Here is a 19,942-nt window from a genome sequence, read left to right on the forward strand (position 1 = left end):
GGTTGCAGCATTTACTGTTTAGTCACTTCTAAGCTACCACCCTTGGTTACTGCATAGTTATTTGCTGGCTCTAGATTCAAGTGGTAGTTCAAATAAGGTGAAAAATTATTCATGTCTTATAGTTAGTTCTAATGAAGGCATGGTCAGTGCAGTACAAATATGCAAATTCAGTCATCTTAGTTTTATATTGCAGAGCTATCTCAGAATAAGCTATTGATCCTACTACAAAATAGCTGTGAATCACCAAAGCAGTAAGAGTTGAGCTGAGCATTCTGCTTTCACGCTGTCCTGAAAATTGAGATCCAGTAAAATGTCCCTAGCTCCTTGAACAGAGCGAGATATTAAAACTATTGTCATATGAACACTCACCCTCTCAGACACATTCTACTCAAGAATATTCTTAATGGCAGCTATTATTGCCATTAAATTAAACCATCCTTAAGACTTATTTTCTAGCAATGTTTGCAGCTGTTCTATTAATAAATAAAAAGCCATGCACAAGTTGGTACTGATAGTCAGCACATATGTTAACTGCCTTTCTACCCACAAGAAGCAGTGTAGTTGTTTAAAATTGCAAAAGTGTGGAAGCATACTGCTGAATGCATCTGTTAGCCCTGTTGGGCATCTTTACTTTTGTTTTGAGTGTGTGTTCAGAAAGAACTAGCACAACTGAGGGAATAAATGTTCAAAGAATGACAGGGAAGGCTGCATGGAAAAAGTGCATTCTGTATCATCTGCCCAGGTGCAATCTAATTTAAATCTTAAAGCAGGTGGGTGAGAAATTCCAAGTTACCAATTTCTGCAGCTCCTAACTTGTTTCAGTGTTTCTGTGACGTTTCCCCACATCCTACCAGTGAATACATAGTTCCCAGTATAGCCTGTGGAAACTGCCATGTCTGAGGCAGGTTAGCTGACTTTCATTCTGATAAGAGTTGAAAATGTTGTGTATGCAAAACCAAATCAAAAGCACTTTTGTTCACTAACAAGTGTCAGTTGCCTTTTTTCCATCCAATAAGCATCTAGTAACTTATGTTTGCACCTGGGTAGTTGTTGCCCAAGAGGATAGGTGACAAATGTCTTGTTGCCTGTCATCAATACCAGCTGCAAGTCTCTCTTAAAGGTATTGTTCCATAATAAGTGGCAGGAGCAAAATTCAGTTGGAGAGCCATAAAAATCCTGTCTGTTTGAACAGTGAAGTGTTATGATTTTGCAATAACTGCCTTACTGTGCAAGTGATAGCAAATGAGATTAGTTGGCAAGGGTTATTTCCTGCACTTTTGTGGGTTTAAAGTATACTAATAGAATAAATACTGACACTGAATAATAGCATAAATAAAAATATCAAGGGAAGCTGTTCAGAATCATCTTGCTTTTTCCACAACTATTCTGCCAAAAAATGAGACCAGTCTCTTTGCCTGGGTGTAACTTGAATATGCAACAGAATAATGACAAATCAGCAGCAGCATTGATGACATTTACTGAAGTGTCAATAAAGCATATTAATTATAATAGAATTGTTAAGGTTGGAAGGGACCTTAAAGATCACCAAGTTCCAACCCCCCAAATTATGCTACACACCATGACCTTGCTAGCATGATCTTTTAAAAAATATTGCCATTCTCTTAGATTTGCTCTTGCATGCAGGCTGTAAAAGCTCAATGTGAATGTTAAAAGCATACAGTAGAAAAAGCACATAAATACGAAAATATGAATATGCAAGTGCTGCAACTGAGAAAACAGATGGTATAGAGAAGGGGGTGCCCTGCTATCTAGAGTTCCCATGTAAATTGCATTTTATCTTTGGTAGTGAAAATAGTTCTACTTTCTCAACCTGATAATCAAATGTCTTCACTAGCTAGAGAAGTCTCAATATTTGCATTTTCTTATTTCTCCAGGCTAATGGAGTAAATATTTTAGGACCTAATAGCATTTATTACTTAATCTCTTTTTATCTCAGTTTCTTCACTTCACATTAGAAGTTTGTAACATTTGTGTACAATTGGAAACATAATTAGTTAGGATTAATTAGGATTAATTACATCTGTAAAGCTAAGAATTATGTATTACATTCATGGCTCAACAACTACTTGTTCATTTTGGTCATGTTTTTTGACAAAATGCAGGCCTCATTTACATATCCACAAAGTACTTTCCACTAAATTCAATCAACTGTATGCATGATTTGCTGTATTAATTAAAATAAATTGCTATGAAAGTGATTAAAAGAAGTATCCACATAGTGGTTTGCATAAAATTAACAAAACCACTTTGTAAATCTTGTGCTATTGAACTTAGTACTCAGCTCTTTCATGGAACTGCAACACAAGGAATTGTTCTACATCAGAGTCTATGCTAGCAGTTTAGTAAAATGTGATGCTTATACAACATATTTAAGCTAGAATGACCTAAAGATATGTTAGTGTAAAAATATCCACATTTTAGACTGGATTTGCTGCTAATTCCCTGTAAAGACTCAAAAAAAATTTAATCATTCCGGGGGAAGGTAGAAGATAATGTAAATTCCCCAGGAAAGCCATTAGGTTGGTCCTGGGGACTAAACTAAAAAAGCAACCTATAAAATAGAAGTTAGTACAGTCTAAGTGGAAACTACTGCTTTGTTTAATTATGCACTAGATTCTGACTCTGTATTGAGAGGGAAGAGGAAAGCTATATATCAACTAATATATTTCTGGATTTAATTAATTTTTGTTCTGTGAAATGCTTTTATCAGTATAATTGCACCAAACTAGCTCAAGACATAAGAAAAATCAGTGAAATACACTTATGCAGTAGGCCACAGAACCGGAGATTCTGAATCATTAAATGAAAAGCACATAGTAATTTGACTTTCTACGTAAACACTATACAGCATGAAGTTTCAGCTCAAAGTGGAGAAAACATGCTAATGTATGCATGGCTATGCAAACATGGACATTGATTCACTAAGATACAACCACTAGATCCAAGATACAACAGCTTAACTCCCTCCCTTCCCAGAACTAAAACCTCATTTCACAATAATGAAAAAACCCTAACAACAATATAGCATACTCTCAGAATTGTATACTGTTGTATAAGTAACTGAAATTTCTAGCATCTGCTATGAGAATTAAAATTCCTGAGACCATTTTGCATAATGTACATTCCATAACCCACTGAATCAACTTTTTTCTACTCATGGAGGTACATTCTTGGTTCACTCCCTCCTAAAACTGGAATCCCTCTTTTCATCCCAGCCTTCAACACCACAGCCTGCTGTCACTTTCCCTCTCCAGTTTGTGCTCACAGTGCTCACTACTTTTCTAATCTGCTTTGAGAGCAACAGAAGTTACTTTGGTTTCCTCAGGAATCAAAAAAATTGCTATCAAAATCACTTATTAATGGCTCATGTATTTACAACATGGTTATGCCACAAGGAGAAATGTAAATAAGCCAGTGACAAGATGCTGTGGGGGAAAAAGAAAAACAAACAAACAAAAAAAACCCAAAAAAACACAACACAACAAGGTATGTTAAAAATAAGTATTTACAAAAAAGTTATAAAAAAAGAAAGGTGCTCTTCCCAACAGAATGCACAGTGCTACAAGTCCTAGCAGCTTCTCACTCATTGTGAGTGTGTTCTGGACAACTGTCATCTCAGGTTTTATCACTCTAAAGCGTGTATTTTACAAGTTCCCTGCAGAATCACCCTCTTTGCTCTCTTCTCCCAGTCCTGACTTCCACACACAAGAAATTTCTTCTCCTTCCCAAAGTACCAAGCATCTAACCTGTCAAATCCTGTTCTTCAAATCCTTTGTGCTGTGTCCAAAGTGTCTCATCACTTCTGAAGTTCTCATCTGCGACCCGTCACCTTTGGTGCCTTATCTGGTATCTTTGTAGCTCTAATGGTGACATCAGGCAGCAGCTGTGAACAGTGCAGAAAATTAGTATTGAGTAGCTCTTCAGTCTTAAGCACAACTACAACATCATCCCACCCTAGTTTAAACCTCTCATTTTATGTATTTCTTCCCCTTTTGTCACTATGGGGTAATGATTATGTACTGACCATTGCATTCAACTGTTATCTTAACAAGTTGTGATGTTTAACCCTGAATACCACACTCCTTTTGGGGGAAGCATTAGAGCAGCTCTTTTAAAACCCATCCACAGACCCCATCACCTACACTTCACATCAATTACATCCCTCCACCAATCCAGGACCGTTGGCTTTTGGCTTTTGCACAGTGGGATACAGAATGGTTGGTACTGTCACACAGCTCTTGCCGTGTCACAGAGTGACACCTGCGTACTCCAGAGCATCTTACAGGTTACTTGAACGGCAGCACATGGGTCACACCGTACACCAAGAGTAAGAGTTTCCTGCCCTCAACTCTGTTCAGTGTGCTGTTACTACAGACAGCAAGCTCGTCTGGGGATGGACGAAGCTTTGGGACAATGGCTGTCGGAGGCTAAGGAGCGGGAATGGCCCCCAGGCCCTACCTGTGGACTGCAGCAGCTGCTGCACTTTTCTTTCACTCCATTGCGACAGCAACACAGCGCTATTTCCGGGCTCCGAGACAAAACGCGTGAGGGGCAAATTCCAGATAAAAAGGGCTAGAAGCGAAGTGCCGCCGCCACTGGGGCCGGGCCCCCCTCCCGCCCCAGGCGCGCTGCGCAGCGGAGGCGCCCGGCGGTTCCCTCGGGGGCTGAGGAAAGAGCAGCCGCTTCCCGCCGCTTCCCGCCGCTTCCCGCCGCTTCCCGCCGCTTCCCGCCGCTGCTCGCGGGCACGTGGGACAGGAGCGGCCCGGAGCGATGACCCTCGGTAGCGGCAGCCTGGGCCGCGTCCCGGCGGGGGCTGCTGCCGCGGAACCCCCGGGAACACAACTGAGCCTGCACAAAGCTCTGGTGAGAGTGTGGAGCCGTCCTCGGTACGGCGCGGCGGGCAACGCCAGCGTCCCGCTGGCTCCGTCCTCACCGGGGCGTAAAGCAAATCGTCCGTCCCGACGAAAACCTGGGAGCGCAGGGTGCGTTTCAGGCACGAGGTGCTTTTGCAGATCACGAAGCAAAGCCGTGTTCGCGCGCTTTCTCCTCTAGCCCTTCGAGCAAGCTGACGCCCCGGGAGCCGGATGTCTGCTCCTGTGCAGCACCCACCTTCACACGAGGGGGTTGTGCTCTGAATTAAGCAGTCACTTGATTCACTCGGTTGATTTCTTTATTTTTGCTGAAGGCTTTCAAACGGTTGACGAAACGGTAGGTGAGAAAGGGCGGTGTGCAGGTGGGCTAAGCACAGCGGGGCTTGGCGCGGTGCCTCCCCCGGGCAGCCCCGAGCGGGCGCTGGGGCACCCGGCAGCCTCCCGCTCCTCGGCTCCTCCCGCACGGAAACCGCCGTGCTTTGAATCGTGCAAAGGCACCTGTGGACATTTTGAACTTAGATGTCATAAAGACAAATACGTATTTTATTGCAAGCAGGTCGGAATTGTTCATGGGCGCTAATAGTAATTCACAGTAATGTTTTCTGTTGCTTTCGTTACACGCAGTCGAAGCGGTGTTTAGCAAGACAATGGAAAGGCTGTTAGTTTATTATCCCATTTTTGAGGTAAACGAGAAAGATTGTGCTGCAAAAAGTCACAGTGAGTCAACAACGACCCACACATAAAATCTCACCGAGTTTTTCTAATCTGGTTGTTTCTACTGATTCCAGCATTTATTTTTGAAGCTCTAGGCGTGAATGGTTTTCAGAGTAATCAACCAAAGGCGCAGCAAGGAGACCGCGCTACACAGATGCTGCAAGCAAAACTGCTGTGCCCAGCGCCAGGAACTTTCCGGCAATAACGAAGGTGTTAAGGGCGATGTGTCAGTCGTGTTCTTCAACTTCCTTTTGTGTCATTACTACAGCACCACGCGAAATGTTGGACAGTTTTTCTCGTAGGGGTGTATGCTTGTTAAGCTAGGTTGTGGGAGGTCAGGTTAATCCTCTGTTTCACACGGGCTCACAGGCACAAAGTAACTGATTTTTCTGTTAATTATGGCGGTGAAAAAAAGCACCTGTTCGCAAAGCCACCATGCTCCTTGGCGTGAGGGAGGCAGAAGTTTGCTCCTGCCTTGTCCCACTTTGTCTTTTCTGAACGGGAAATGGTGTTAAGCCTCATTCGCTCATTACAGAGCTGTACACCCGATGGCCTCTCGGCCATCGAAACGAAGTTCCTGATGGCCAGAGATCCCTGAGAGCGAAGCCCAGAACCACCTCATACACGAGCCAGATTTCCTGACTACATCGGGAATCCGAGGCTACACATGGAAAACTGCGATTTGGGGGGTGTGTGTGTAAAGCAAAGCAAGCCTTTTATTCTCTGCAGAAAGGAGCGGGCTTGCTGGCTGCGCAGCGCGGGGCGCCCCGCAGGCGCGGAGGGTGCGGAGCGCTGCCTGCCGTGGACCCTCGCTACCGTGCTCGCCGCCGGTGCCGGGCCCACGGCTGCCCCCCGAGAGTAGCGTGAGCACCGGCAGGCGAGGAAGCCGCTTCCCTCTCGCCTGGCTCCGCTCCTTTCGCCTTCGTGTTTGAAGCGCTCTCAAGCTACAGTAGCGGGGGGGGGGGAGAGGATGGGGAAAGGGGGGGAGAATCTCGCCTACCCTTTCTATATTTAACCATTACCTAAATCCCAAGGGAAATGACCAAACCTCTAGGCTTGGGTCTTAAGGTATTTTCAGCGCCATTGGGCGTATTTATCCCGAAAGAGTTTTCCACAACAAGTTATTTCTAGTCTAGAGGAGGTCTCCGCCGCCCAGGGCCCTGCCTTAGCCCCGATTATAACGGCGGGCAGGACTCGGTGGCGGTGGGAGCCGCATCCCCCGCTCGCGTGCCAGGGTGCGGGATGCTGCGCGGAGCGGCCCGGGCAGGGCGGGCGGCAGCTCCTCCATCCCTGCCCTCTCTCTACCTCTGCTCGCCTTGAGTCAATCTGTGTTTTGAATCTGTGACTTGTTCTCTCGTTGCGGAAGTTGAAGGGGATCCAAGAATAGTTCAGATAGATGTGTGTAATTTCTAGAGCAGAACCCCGAAAGAAATGAAACGCCCGATTCCAGAACGACACTTTGATGTCACTTCGTAGGTCCTGTGAGGTGGAATACGGGAAGCCATTTTCATTTAAGGAAAAATGAGAGAGAAAGAGGAGGGGGACCAGTGCTGATTTGTAAGGCTTTGGCCTTTTTTAAAAAAAACACTTTTTTTGTTGTTGCAGAAGCTCCTAACGCTCAGGAAGTGGAATCTGTGGTTTAGGGGGCCGAGCTCTAAAGGAGTTGAGAGAGACAGAAAAGAAAAAAAAAAAAAAGGCCAACTCAAGCACCATTACTCCTTAAAGGGAGGCTAAATTTAAAGTCACCCAAACTAGCAGGCTGCGGCGCAAACCCCGGCTGCAGCCCAGCTTCCTTCACCCCTCTAAGCGGGTAAGCGCTCTTGCTTTTCTCGCTTCGCGTTGGCAGCTGCCGAGGGGCGGGCGCTGGCGGCAGCGCCCCTCACCTCCCCGCGCCGCTCCCTTCCCCTCCTCTGCCGCCCCATCCCCTCCCTTCCTCACCCCACCTCACCTTCCCGCCGGACCCCGCGCCTCCCGCCCTGCCCCGCCTGGCCTCAGCCGCGCGGGAAGGCGCCCCAGGGCCAGCGGCCGGCGTGTGGGGGCGAGCGGGGCGCGTGCCCGCGGCGGAGCGGCGGCCCTCGGCCAGGTGGGCGGCGGGACTCGCCTTCCCACGGGCCCGGCGCCGGCCTGGCAGGCTCCGGCCTTGGGCGGCGGGGCGGGGGAGGCCGGCGGCGCCTTCGCGACGTGGCTTTTGGAGGGAAAAGAGCCACCCCGGGACGAAAACACGCGGCAGAAGCGGCGCCCCGAGCTCCTCAATGGCTGCAGCTGCCGTTCTTGTCGGGGAGGGCGACACGTTATCGGGCCTCTTTGATTTCTCGCCCCCCGCTCGCTGCCAGCCCCGCTCAAGGATGGAGCGAGGCGCAGGTGAGCCTGGGCAGCCACGCTCCCACCCGTCCGCTCGGCTGTGTGCCCGGGGCGGGGCCTCTCCGGCGGCGCGGGGTGACCCTGCCCCCGGCGGGCGCGGCGGGGCCGCTGCTTCCCGGTGTCAACTGTGGAGAAGGTCCCGCGCCCCCACCGACGGGCTCCGCTCTGGCTGGGGAAGGCGGGGCCGGGCCCCTTCCCTCCTTTCCCCGTTCGCAAACCTGAGGCCACTGACGGGAGCGGAAAAGAAAAAAAAGCAACGCCCCGAAGTCCCCCCGAAAGAACCAAACCAATGCGATCTAAACTCGATTTTTGCAAAGTGTCAAGTGTAATGACAGAGGCAGCGCGGCACTGGACGGATTCGACTCAACCCCTTCTGCCTCCACTCGAGGAACAGGCTCGGGGTATCTCTGGTTAACACGGTCCTTGTCCCTCCGGTCCCCTGTAGCGCCCCCCCGTTCCCTCCCAGGGAGGGTTCCCAGCTTGTCTCTCTCCCCGCCCCGGCTTTCGGCGCTCGCAGCTGTAAGGTGCCGCGAACTCCTAACATCTGCGGCTGTAGGAGAGATTCCGTTTTGTTCGTTTTTGTGTTATCGTAGTTCGCGCTGGATGAGTGAATCAATCCCTCCGACAGCAGCTGCCGCTCAGGAGTCGGGTTTTGGCTGTCGAGCTTGTAACGACCCTCCTGCCCGTCCCGGCAGGAGCCTTGCGCCGTCCAGCGTTCTGGGTGACGGGGACTGGTAAACCGTTTCGGGGGTGCGTTTTGCTGGTGCAGCGGCTGTCGCTGCGGGTGCGAACATGGAGGAGCGGTACGCCCGCTCCTCTGAGCGTGGCCGTGCTCCCGCGGAGAGACGGAGGTGACATGATCGCCCCTCACCTGCCTTAGCCCCCGCTCGACCAACGAACAGTGCCCAGCCGCTGCTGTTGCTCTTCCCCGCGATCTCGCAGCCGCCGTTGGGCTGGCATTCCCTCTTAGACGTGCCGGGCACCGCTCGCCATCGGGCCGTCGGACAGTGGCTGGGGCCGCCCCAGCGGCACCAGGAGGGTGCTGGGGGTGGGGGCAGCGCTGGCCAGGGGCGGTGGGAGACTGGAGTATCTGCGCTCCGGGAAGAGGGTGGGGAAGCAGGCAAGCGGGGCCGGAGCCACCTGCGCGCCGCCACCTGGCGCGCCCGCCCCCGGCGAGCGGCCCCTCCCGGTCGGCGCCCCCGGCCCTCACCGCCTCCCCGCAGGTCGCCTCCCCGCCGCCGTCCCGCGGGAGACTCGGGGGTGACGCTCGCCGCCGCTGTGCCCGGTGCTTGGAGAAGGAGTGCGGCCGCGCCGGCCGTGACAGCACCCCACCATGCCGAGGTCCTTCCTAGTGAAGAGCAAGAAAGCGCACAGCTATCACCAGCCTCGCTCCGCTGACGAGGACTACAGCCTGCGGCTGGAGACGGTGCTAGCCCAGATCTGTGCAGGTAGGAGTCCCTCGGCCTCAGGCTCGCTTGCGGCGGGCAGAGATCGCCCGCCCCGCATCACGCCGCAGCCGGCGGCGACAGCACCCTCCGGTAGTTGTGCAGCCCCCACGGGGCGCCGGAGGGGCTGGTGCGGGGTTGGAGTCCGGCAGCAAACCTTGGTGGGAGCGGGGCCGCTGCCGGAGGTGGCTGGCTCCCACCGCGGAGCCGCACTGAGAAGCCCCCTCGTCCCCTTTGTCCTGCAGATAGCAAGATCTCCGAGGACACGGGTCTGTGCCGCACCGTCCTGCCCGATCCGGAGCCTTCTCAGGGGCGCTTCTCCCCGGAATCCCACCTTACCGAGGCTGCCGATGGCACCTCCGAGTCAGCGCCTAGCTGCGAGGGCAGCGTCTGCGACAGGGTGTCCGAGTTTGAGGATTTCTGGAGACCTCCCTCGCCCTCCGTCTCGCCAGGTAGGACCGGGGCGAGCAGCGCTCGGCGAGGGTTTGGCTGCGTGTCTGTGTCGGTGCCGTAGGGCCGTGTCTCATGGCTGAACGTTGCCGTCGAAAACGAGTGAAAGGGACAGATTTGCCTTTTCCCTTACAGTAAGAAAAAGCAAATCTGTCCCTTCCACTCGTTTTCGGATTATAACTCTCGGGTTGCTCTTCCAGTTCATCTCCCACTGCAAAGGCAGCAGCGGGTGACAGGCTGTAGGAAAGTTGTGTTGCCATCGGGCGTTGATTTTTTTAGCTTCTGGTTAATTGCTAGAGGAAAGCCCGTTCTGTTTTGTTTTGTAAAGGTTCCACCATTTTCCTATAGGCTCCTGCTACCCGGAGTTTACATGTTTCATTAAGACAGTAAAATTTTCTAGTAGGCTATCTACATACCCGTTTTAAACAGTGTTGTCTTTGCGTTTTGTACTACCTGCTAGACATTTTCCCTAACTCCCTTTCAGGTTGTTTCTTGCCTGTTAAAAACACCTCTCCATCCTTCCCCTGTTCTCTTTTTCGTTTCTGTGTTTGTTTGTTTTGGGGTTGTTTTTTTTTTCTTGCTTTTCTAAAAACGCATTTAAAAAAAAAACAGATGAAAATAATGACAGTCAGATTTAAACACCCCAAATCCAGGAAACTCACACTTATGGCTGCAGTGCCTGTCTCTAGCTCCCTCGTCCTGCCTTTGATGTGGTTGGAACAGTGGGAGATGCTGTCCCCAGCTTGACGTGAATAGTTATCTAATTTAAAAATACAATCGTGTCATTTTATAAAAAAATATATATATATATAAAACCCACTTTTTATTGCCTGGGTTAAAAAAGTGACAGTTGGAAAAAAAACAATGTCTCAGCAGAGGAAAAATTGTCTCAGCTTTACTGACTGACACCAGACGCCAGAAAACGAATACTTGGTCTCCTTTCCCCACTCATTTTCCCACTTGCCTTTATAGTGTCCTTGTGTATCAAAGGCTGATTGTAATGATGAGGGTTTGCATTTTTAGAGGCTCCCCTGCTTTTAAGAGTCCTAAAGCTCTTTAAGGGAACATTTAAAATGCTGCCTAGTATCATCACAGCCAGCTATAGGACAGTTTCAGTCTGTGCAAATGATAGACTGAACCAAATGCAGAGATGCAGCCATAACTTTCTCTCTCTCTTTTTCTTTTTTTTTTTTCTTTTTTTCTTTTTTTTTTTTAAATAATACTTCCACAGAAAGTGTAGCAATATGTGTAACAAATTTGTTCTAACGAATTTGTCCTGCTTCTCCTTCCCAAAATAATTGCAATTTCTGCACGGGAAACAGACCATTTTCACGAGGTGTCCAAAAGGCAGATATAAAATGGAGCAGGTATTTACCAGGGATGCTCTGCCTTTTACTCCTCCCCACTCATTTCTTCTCCCACTGTGGGATTCATTAATTTCCCACCAGCCATCCAGCTACCCAAGGAAGGCATCTTTGCAAAATGAGGGTGACAGCCCTCGGATCAAGATTTTTTGTGGTGGGGGAGGGTAATCTTTGGACTGTTTGATCCCATTCACAGGAGGAACGGGAAGGTAAGACACTCCAAGTACTGTAAGGAAGGATCTTTATTAAATGAATCTCAGTGCATCAAGAGAAATGCTGTTATGTTTAATTACCAAGGCAGTGGCAGTAGGATTAGATAGCTGAGCTTTTTCCCACAGCTCCCTCCCAACCCCTGTGCCTTCCAGCTGCTTTGTCAGATTCAGTGTGCAGCTGGAATTTGTGCCTAGGACACTTCTGCAAGATACACTGGTCAGAGACTGGATTTCTATGATTGTGTTTGTCTGGGTGGGGTTTCTGTGCTTTGTCAGGTTCAGCAGATGACAAGTGATATTTCTAAATCATGCTCAGGGCAGGTGCAGTGAGAAGTACTATCACCACCTTATCCCTAAAAGTGAAGTGCAAGCTGCACTTCCTTATGCAGTGAAATCCAGATTTCAGTTTTGTCTTTGAGTGCCCTGCTGTTGATCCAGGCAGGCAAGCACAGACTCAATACCTGTTAACACTCCATCAGTTGTTGTTGACTCTATCAGTGCAAATCACTTTCTTGTTTAACCTTACTTTTTATTTGTGTCTGTAATCACTTGCATTTGCATATACAGAAGGTGCCTGATAGCTCAATTCAGCACTCTTAATGAGTCTGTTGATGCTGCAGTCTTGGAGGGAGGCTTTTACTGGGTATAATAGAGTTGTGCAGAGACCATGGTGTTTTGTGATCTGCGGAGGACATTTGAATCTTTCTTTGCTGTGCATATCAATCTGTTCCCAGCCATTTGAGGTTGAGTTTGCCTTGCTTTCAAAAAAGAGCATGGATATTTCTTCACCCAGGAGTGGTCTAGAAAAAGGCCGCACAGAATTGCTAGGAAGAGGTGGAAGAATCTCTCCCTCCTGCTCACCTGCTGGAAGCCTGGATGCTGTGGAGTGGAGAAGAGGCAGACACAAGTGCCCTGTAGTGTGACAGATCAGGGTTTTCAGGTCACCTTGACACTGGGTACAGGGCCTGGGTGGCTTGAGCTTGCCCCTGAAAAGTATAGTGTGAGTGACTCCCCTGTACCTGTGTGTGAGAGGTCTCCAAAGCATGTGAGGGGATGGAAGTAACATTGCAAGCAAACTGATCTGTGGTGCAGTGTTTGCCAGTTCCAAGGGCTCAAAATTCACGTCAGCCTTCCATCTCCTCTCACTGAACAGACTGGCTTAGAACTCAAGATTGTAAGTAATACCTTATGGATATTAAGTTCTAGTGTTGAAATACTGAGGGTTTATGTTTTTATGCATTTCTTTATGGTCTGGGCTAGAAGTTGACTTTAAGAGGGGGAAAAAAATTAAGAACAAGCAAACAAAAGGAAGGCTGAGGGTCTGATGAAATCATGCAGTTTCAAGAGCTGGGGCTTTAAGATAGTTTGAATCTTGTGATAAAATCGTGAGAGATGGCAACACAAACTGGTTGCAAAGACACAAGGGAGATGATGTGACGCTGACCACAACTTTGCAGTCACTGCAGAACAGGAAAAATCATGCTCAGCACCATGTCAGCTAATTTGATTTCATCGCTGTGTTCAAATGTCCCAGTTGGTATCTGTGCGTATATTTCCAATGAAAAGACTGCTGATTTAACTGGAAGAATTTGAGACTGTTAACATCTGAAATAATGTAAAAGATAGGAAACAGTCAAGTCATGCAAAGTTCAATTTTTACCTAATTTCTCCCTCCCTTTTGTAACCCTCAGTGACCATCTGCCTTTCCAGATGGATGACCTAACACATCATGACTTCCTTCCCTAGCCCACCCCTCTTATCTTGGTTTGCTGAAGGCTGAGAAAGTCATAGGAGCTGTGAAGCTGATAGGAATAAGAAAAAGCAAGAGAGCAACTACAGGCAGGCAAGCTTTTGGTTAAGGGAGGTTATTATGGAAGCCTAAGTTGTAAGGGATGCCAACAGCTCTATGAAGGCATTGGCACTTCAGCAGTTAATTGATTAATCTTCTCCTCAGTTCACTAAAACATTTGTTCACTGGAGACATTTGACTCTCACAGTGCTGCTGCCTTTTGTGATGAAGAGTGAAAGCAGAGCACCTTGGGCATTAATCAGCATCTCTGGCAGTCACAGGTGGGGTCTGGTACCTCATGTTCCTTGCCCAACTATTCTTTCCTCTATGTGAGGCTCGCTGAGCATTTGTGCCTTTAGACGCTGATCTCAAAGGCTGTGTTCCCACCATTGTGCAAAGCTTTACTATGTGCCCCCCAAGTGTGATTCATCTTGTTGTGCCCACTGCCTTGGTCACATGCCATTGCCAAAGGTGAGCCTGTTAGAGCCAACTGAAGCCTTCTGAGCTTGTCTTGTGGAAGATCACTTTGATTATGACTGCTCAGAAAATAATTTTGTGTCCTCAATTTTTAGTGCTGCCTATGCTGATGATTTTGCAAAGCTCAATGTTTTGGGTAAACTCAGTTTTTTTACTTGGAGAAACTCAGAGCAATCTGAAACAATCATGATTTTATTTCAGATGAGGACTGATTTTGGTTTGTTTTTTTTTTCTGAAAAAGTGAGGCATGACGTTCAAACACCTCAGCAGCTGTTCTTTATTTCAATTATGCTGTAGTATAGTTATGGACAGTTGTAGCATGAAGTTGAGCAACTAGATTTGGGCATTAAATTGTACAACAAGCAGGTTTTAGTTTTATTAAACAGGTAAATTGCAGAACTCTTGCTCCTTCTGCCAACTCTATCATGTTATATTTGCTATATGGATGTGTATTATCTCCATCAGAGCTTAAACATTGAACTGTCAGCTTTGATGCCTGTCTTGGCACATAGTAGATACGCTTTTCTGAGGAGCTACATATGAAACCAAAGGAAGTTGCAGACTGAGTTGTTCAGTGTCGTAACAGTCAGATAAGTGTGTATACACCTGGGCACACAGAGATGGAGGTAGACAAAATTAGTGGCTGCTTTAAATAATTTGGCTGGGACAACAGGTAAGAAGGTAGTACTGGATGCACTGATCCTACTGTGCAATATAAAAGTTCCTCCCATTAGAAATGAAAGGGCAGCCTTAACGTGCAGTACAGGGGTCTGTCTGAATGCTGAGAGAATTCTGGCCCATGACAGTGGCTGGATTGTGAAGCACACTAATCCCCATGCCCTTGTGTTTCTGCAGCTTCGGAGCGATCTGTGTGTCCGTCCCTAGACGAAGCACCTCCATTCTCAGTGCCCTTCAAACCATACATGTGGAACAGCCTGGGTGGCTCTGAGCTGAGGCACCTTGTGCAAAGTTACAGGCCCTGCCCAACGCTGGAGCGAACCTCTGCCCTGGGACTTTTCTGTGAGCAAGGCTCTGAGCCTGCCCTCTACAGTGCAGAGTGTAGCTCTTCCCTTGGACTTTATGGTGACTTCGGCTCCCCGGGCCCGGGGCTGTTTGAGCGGCCACCGGCAGCAGCACCTAGACTCTATGCTGAATCACAGCCTGGGCTGCAGCAAGAGAAGGGGCCAGGTGGCATCAAAGTGGAATCAGACCTCTTGTGCCGCCCATTGCTCATCAGTACTGGCTCTTACAAGTGTGTCAAGTGCAGCAAGGTAGGGATCCTTTTATCCCACACTGGTTATAAATCTTCCCCAGCCCCTTCTCTCTGACAAATCTGACTCTGTGTGCTCTCTCCCCTCAGGTCTTCTCCACGCCGCATGGCCTTGAGGTACATGTGCGCCGCTCACACAGTGGCACGAGGCCCTTTGCCTGTGACATGTGTGGCAAGACCTTCGGCCATGCAGTCAGCCTGGAGCAGCACAAGGCCGTACACTCACAGGTGAGAGCAAGGCAGACTGCCAGGATGAAGGTCCAAGGGCCAGGGCCAGCTGCTTGCTTTGGCTGGCACTAGGGAAGGCAATCACAGGACAGTAGGTGGGCATCTAAGCTGAGGAGAGGAGGAGAACGTGGTAGGAATGCAAATGGAAACTGTGGGTGAAAAGTATGGTGGCAGGCAGAGAAAAGGGGGGGCAGCTAGTGAGCAAAGGAGCAAATCATAGAATGGTTAAGGTTGGAAGGGACCTTAAAGATAATCAGGTTCCAGCCTCCCTGCTATAAGCAGGGACACCTCCCACTAGACCAGGTTGCTCAAAGTTCTGTCCAACTTGGCCTTAAACACCTCCAGGGAGGGGGCATCCACAACCTCCCTGGTCAACCTATTCCAGCACCTTACTACCCTCATGGCAAATAAATTCTTCATGATGTCTAACCTAAATCGCCCCTCTTTCAGCTTAAAACCGTTATCCCTTGTCCTATCACTACCCTCTGGTGAAAAGCCCCACCCCAGCTTTCCTGTAGGCCCCCTTCAGGTACTGTAAGGTCACTGTAAGGTCTCCCCAGAGCCTTCTCTTCTCCAGGCTGAAAAGCCCCAAGTCTCTCATCCTGTCTTCACAGCAGAGGTGCTCCAGCCCTTTGATCATCTTCATGGCCCTCCTCTGGACCCTTTCCAACAGCTCCATGTCTTTCTTGTGCTGAGGGCTCCAGAGCTGTATGCAGTACTCCAACAAACCAACAAATTAAAGAACACAGGATTTGTTTCAGTTCCTGAGATCTTGCGTGTGTCTGTATTAAGCGATGGGCTCTTCTGGCACGCTAGAAATAACAGATAATAAATAATAAATTTTCAGTCTCAGAGCTGGAAAGTGTAATGCGGATATGGACTTTTTTTAACAGCTAAAGCAACTCACTGTGCTTTCTTTCGATGCAGCTCTTTTCATTCTTTCCCCCTCCCCCAAAGAAATGAGTCTTCCCTTGTTTGTAGTCATTGTGCCTGTGCAGGGAACATTTGAAAGACCAGTCAGGTATAGAGCACAGACTTCACCCGTCTCGACGCACTCTGAGTCACACACCAAAAGAATATAGTAGTTAATTTTGGTATGAGGACTTGTAACATTTTCCACCTGCTGATACTGTGCCATATTTCCCTTTCACCCACCCACTTGACCTGGCAAATCTTCCTTCTTCAGACCAGCTTTTGGAGAATAGTGTTACAGCAGTGTTTTTTTTCTAACTGTTTTATTTACAATGTCATGTGTGCAACAGCAGAGCACACAATGAGGGGAAATATCTCATCACCCATTAAATAATAGTGAAAAGAGCAGCACTCGTTGCGTTCATGTAGGGGACCACGTTTCAGGGAGAGTGCATTAAAAGTCAAATAAACTAAGGTGATTGTATGAAAGCATAGCAGGAAGAGGAAGGTGTGATGGTAGTATGTGGAAAGAAGAGATGATTTAGGGTGGAAGAATGGAGTGGAGGTGAGTGTGTAAGGGAAGAGGAGAGACAGCAGGGTCTTAATGCACTTATTTTGATATGCTAAACAGTCAAAAAGCTGTGTTCCCTAGGTGCACTGGTACCTTTCACTTGAATTATAATGGAACAACAAATAAGCAGTTAGTTGTTATGCTGCCAGCAGAAGTCAGCTTACCACAGAGATTTCCCAGGAGAGCCAAGTAGACCTCAGCACCTACTTTCCTGTATGCAGTGAAGAGGTTGCCCCTGAACAGTGCTGCAGCTGTTTGCTTCCCAGTGGAGTGATCATGGCTTGGGCTCCTGTTGAAATGTGTAGATGCTGCTCCCACCTGGCCATTCCTGCCAGCAGGAAGAGATGTTCAATTAAATGGTAGTGATGAGTGGTGCACAACACTGGGAGAAGGTGCATTATCTTTTTTAATCATGTGGTGCCATCATAGCAGTGTTAGCATCTCCACAGGCCAGTCCAGCTCTCTGGAGAAGTGGAAGTGCTTGCTGACACAGAAAGGGTAACACTGATGTGCTGCCAGGGCAGTGTTTTGCTGGTGGGATTGCTAGTGTGGTGTAACGTGTTTGAACTTCTCTCTCTGCAGGAACGCAGCTTTGATTGTAAGATCTGTGGCAAGAGTTTCAAGAGATCGTCAACTTTGTCCACCCACCTGCTTATCCACTCGGACACCAGGCCCTATCCATGCCAGTACTGTGGGAAGCGGTTCCACCAGAAATCTGATATGAAGAAACACACTTTTATTCACACAGGTCAGCCTTGCAGCTGTGAGTGTTCAGCCCCAACTGTGGGGGCAGGTCTATGCAGAGGTGACTCTGCGGCAGTCCTTTCCTCCTAGGCTGGGATATTACATGCATCTCCCTGTACTTCTCCCTGCCCTGCTGCTGTTCATGCAGTCTGAGCTCTACTTGTGCAAAGGAGGGTGATTTGAATGTGGTTTCATGAACAGGAGCTGCAAAATAACCCAAATCCTCGCAATCCAATCAGTGTTCCCTTAATAGCATACACCAATGTTTATTCAAAGGGCTTTTCTGTAAGATGATCTGTAGAGTATTATATTCGTGTAGCCTTGATTTATAGTTGAGGTCCCTGGAAAATGACACGTAAATTTGATGGCAGCTTTTCTTTTTGCAGGATCTACCAATTTACAATAGGAACAACAGGAGTCTCCTCCTCTAGATCAAACACTAAACTTCAGGGCTTAGGGTCTAACTCTTAGTCTAAATATTTGTTCAGAGATTGTCTGCACTTCCACCCGGACTTTCTGAGAAATGGCAGCAGCTTGATACAGAATGGAAGGAAAGGTGCAGAGTTCTCAAGTTTCACTGTTAGTAATAAACATGGAAACCAATAAAGTGTAGGTGAATCACTGAAGGAAATTGTTTTAAAAACACAATTCAGCAAGAAGGCAGTTTTATCAAAAAACTTTAGAAGCAAACCTTGCCTTTCAGACCTGCACCATTCATGTGAATTAGAGTAAAATTAATGATGTGTGAGATAACTGAGATGCAGAAGCATTTGTAGACACAAAATAACAGCTGTACTGCCCATACCCAAGGTTCAGATGACCAAAATGATGTTTCCTGACAGTGACTTGCAGATACCAAGCGTGAAGCCTAAAGATGGCAAATATGTAGAAAGATGGCATTCTATGTAGCACTGCTTGGTTGTGACTTTTCTAGATGACAAGCAGTGAATGATAAATAATACTTATAAAGATTTTGCACCGTATGTTTGCTGGATGAAAATCAACTATTTAGGAAGTAACACAAAAAGTATTTCTACAGTAACTTTTTCAAATGAGACTTGATTAAGTAGAATTTAATCCAAATTTCTGGATGAGTCAAAACCATTATTTTGTTGTGAGATAAGAAACTGTGCCTGGGCTTTTAAATAGCTAATATAAAATCAGGTCCTTAACTGAATTAGGGATCCCTTTCATATGCAGCACACACTTGTGAACTGAGCTTCCAGTACACTTATTTTATGTTTTCCAGTACATTATTTTACGTTTCTAAGAATCTGATCTTCAAATGCACAAAGAGTTTGTTGCTCCAGCTGAAGTCAGTGGGCTCTGCAGGTGCAAAGCCACTCTGAAAATCAGGCTTGGTTTTGTGGTTGGGTTATCTTTTATCCGTTATTTGATAATAAACACTATGAAAATGCACTGAGATCCAACTCCCATGGAGGCCAGGGGAGTTTTCTCACCAAACCCTCCATAGGAGACGTTCTGGAGGTTGGATTTATTCCCATTTACATTATTTGCCTGCAGGAAAACTTCAGGGCTGGCTCAGGTGACTGCTAGCATTTCAGTGTGGGGAATGGAGAGAAGAGCAGATCTCTGGATGAACCCTGACCTTCAGGGTTCACTTAAGGGCCCTCATGCCTCCCTTAGGGGCAGATGTCAGCTCACTGAGTTGGCTTAACATCCTCCATCTATCTGTTCCACCATGCTATAATGTCAGGCATTCAGCTCAACTTAGGGGTCTTCCCAGGAGTTCCTCACATTTCTAGGATGCAAAGCCAGTTTAAATCACACAGAGCCCATGCAGCCAAATGTATTCACAAGTTACAGTGTCCTGGTAACACTCTGTGCTTCAGGCAGCTCCCAGAACTACACAAAGCCAATGCCAATGCAGCCAAGTCTGGGCCTGCTCAGTTGCAGTGCAGGCTCAGCTAATGCTTCAGGACTCCAAATTGCATGTTTTTTATAAGAACGACTTTTTGGTAATCACACAGAAATCCCTTTGATTAGCTCTAAGGCCCAGTGTGCATTTCTTGTTTGCTCTGGTCCTGTGTAAGACTCTTTCATGCCCCCTCTCTTTTCCTCCTGCCTTCTGCTTGCAGGTGAGAAGCCTCACAAGTGCCAGGTGTGTGGAAAAGCCTTTAGTCAGAGCTCCAACCTCATCACCCACAGTCGGAAGCATACAGGCTTCAAGCCCTTTGGCTGTGATCTGTGTGGCAAAGGCTTCCAACGGAAGGTGGATTTACGGAGACACCGGGAGACACAGCACGGCTTGAAATGAGTCCCAGCTGCGATACAGAAAACACCCACAACACTATGAGAACAGACTCCCTTGGCTTCCCCACTGGGCCTGAGCCCTGTCCCGAGCATGGGCCCTTGTGTTTCCATTCTGACTAGGAGCTCAGAGAGGAAAGAGGAGGACAGGGCTGTGCATTGACAACTCAACCTCAATGATTGTGAAAGAGGAAATTAAAAGTTGGGATTTCTCTCCCCTCCCCCCATTTTTGAAATAACAC

The 19,942-nt window shown here is 47.8% G+C and overlaps 1 protein-coding gene across 1 annotated transcript; it reads left to right on the top strand.

Annotated features, from left to right (window-relative positions):
• The first annotated feature begins 9,300 nt into the window (after positions 1-9,300).
• On the top strand, positions 9,301-19,707 carry GFI1 (growth factor independent 1 transcriptional repressor). Its single transcript, XM_051625109.1, has 6 exons — positions 9,301-9,447; positions 9,714-9,864; positions 14,560-14,975; positions 15,065-15,202; positions 17,268-17,433; positions 19,529-19,707. The coding sequence occupies exons 1-6, from the start codon at positions 9,301-9,303 to the stop codon at positions 19,705-19,707; spliced, it is 1,197 nt and encodes a 398-aa protein (XP_051481069.1).
• Positions 19,708-19,942: the final 235 nt, after the last annotated feature.

Source organism: Apus apus, chromosome 7 (genome assembly GCF_020740795.1).
Source record: "Apus apus isolate bApuApu2 chromosome 7, bApuApu2.pri.cur, whole genome shotgun sequence".
NCBI lineage: Eukaryota > Metazoa > Chordata > Aves > Apodiformes > Apodidae > Apus > Apus apus.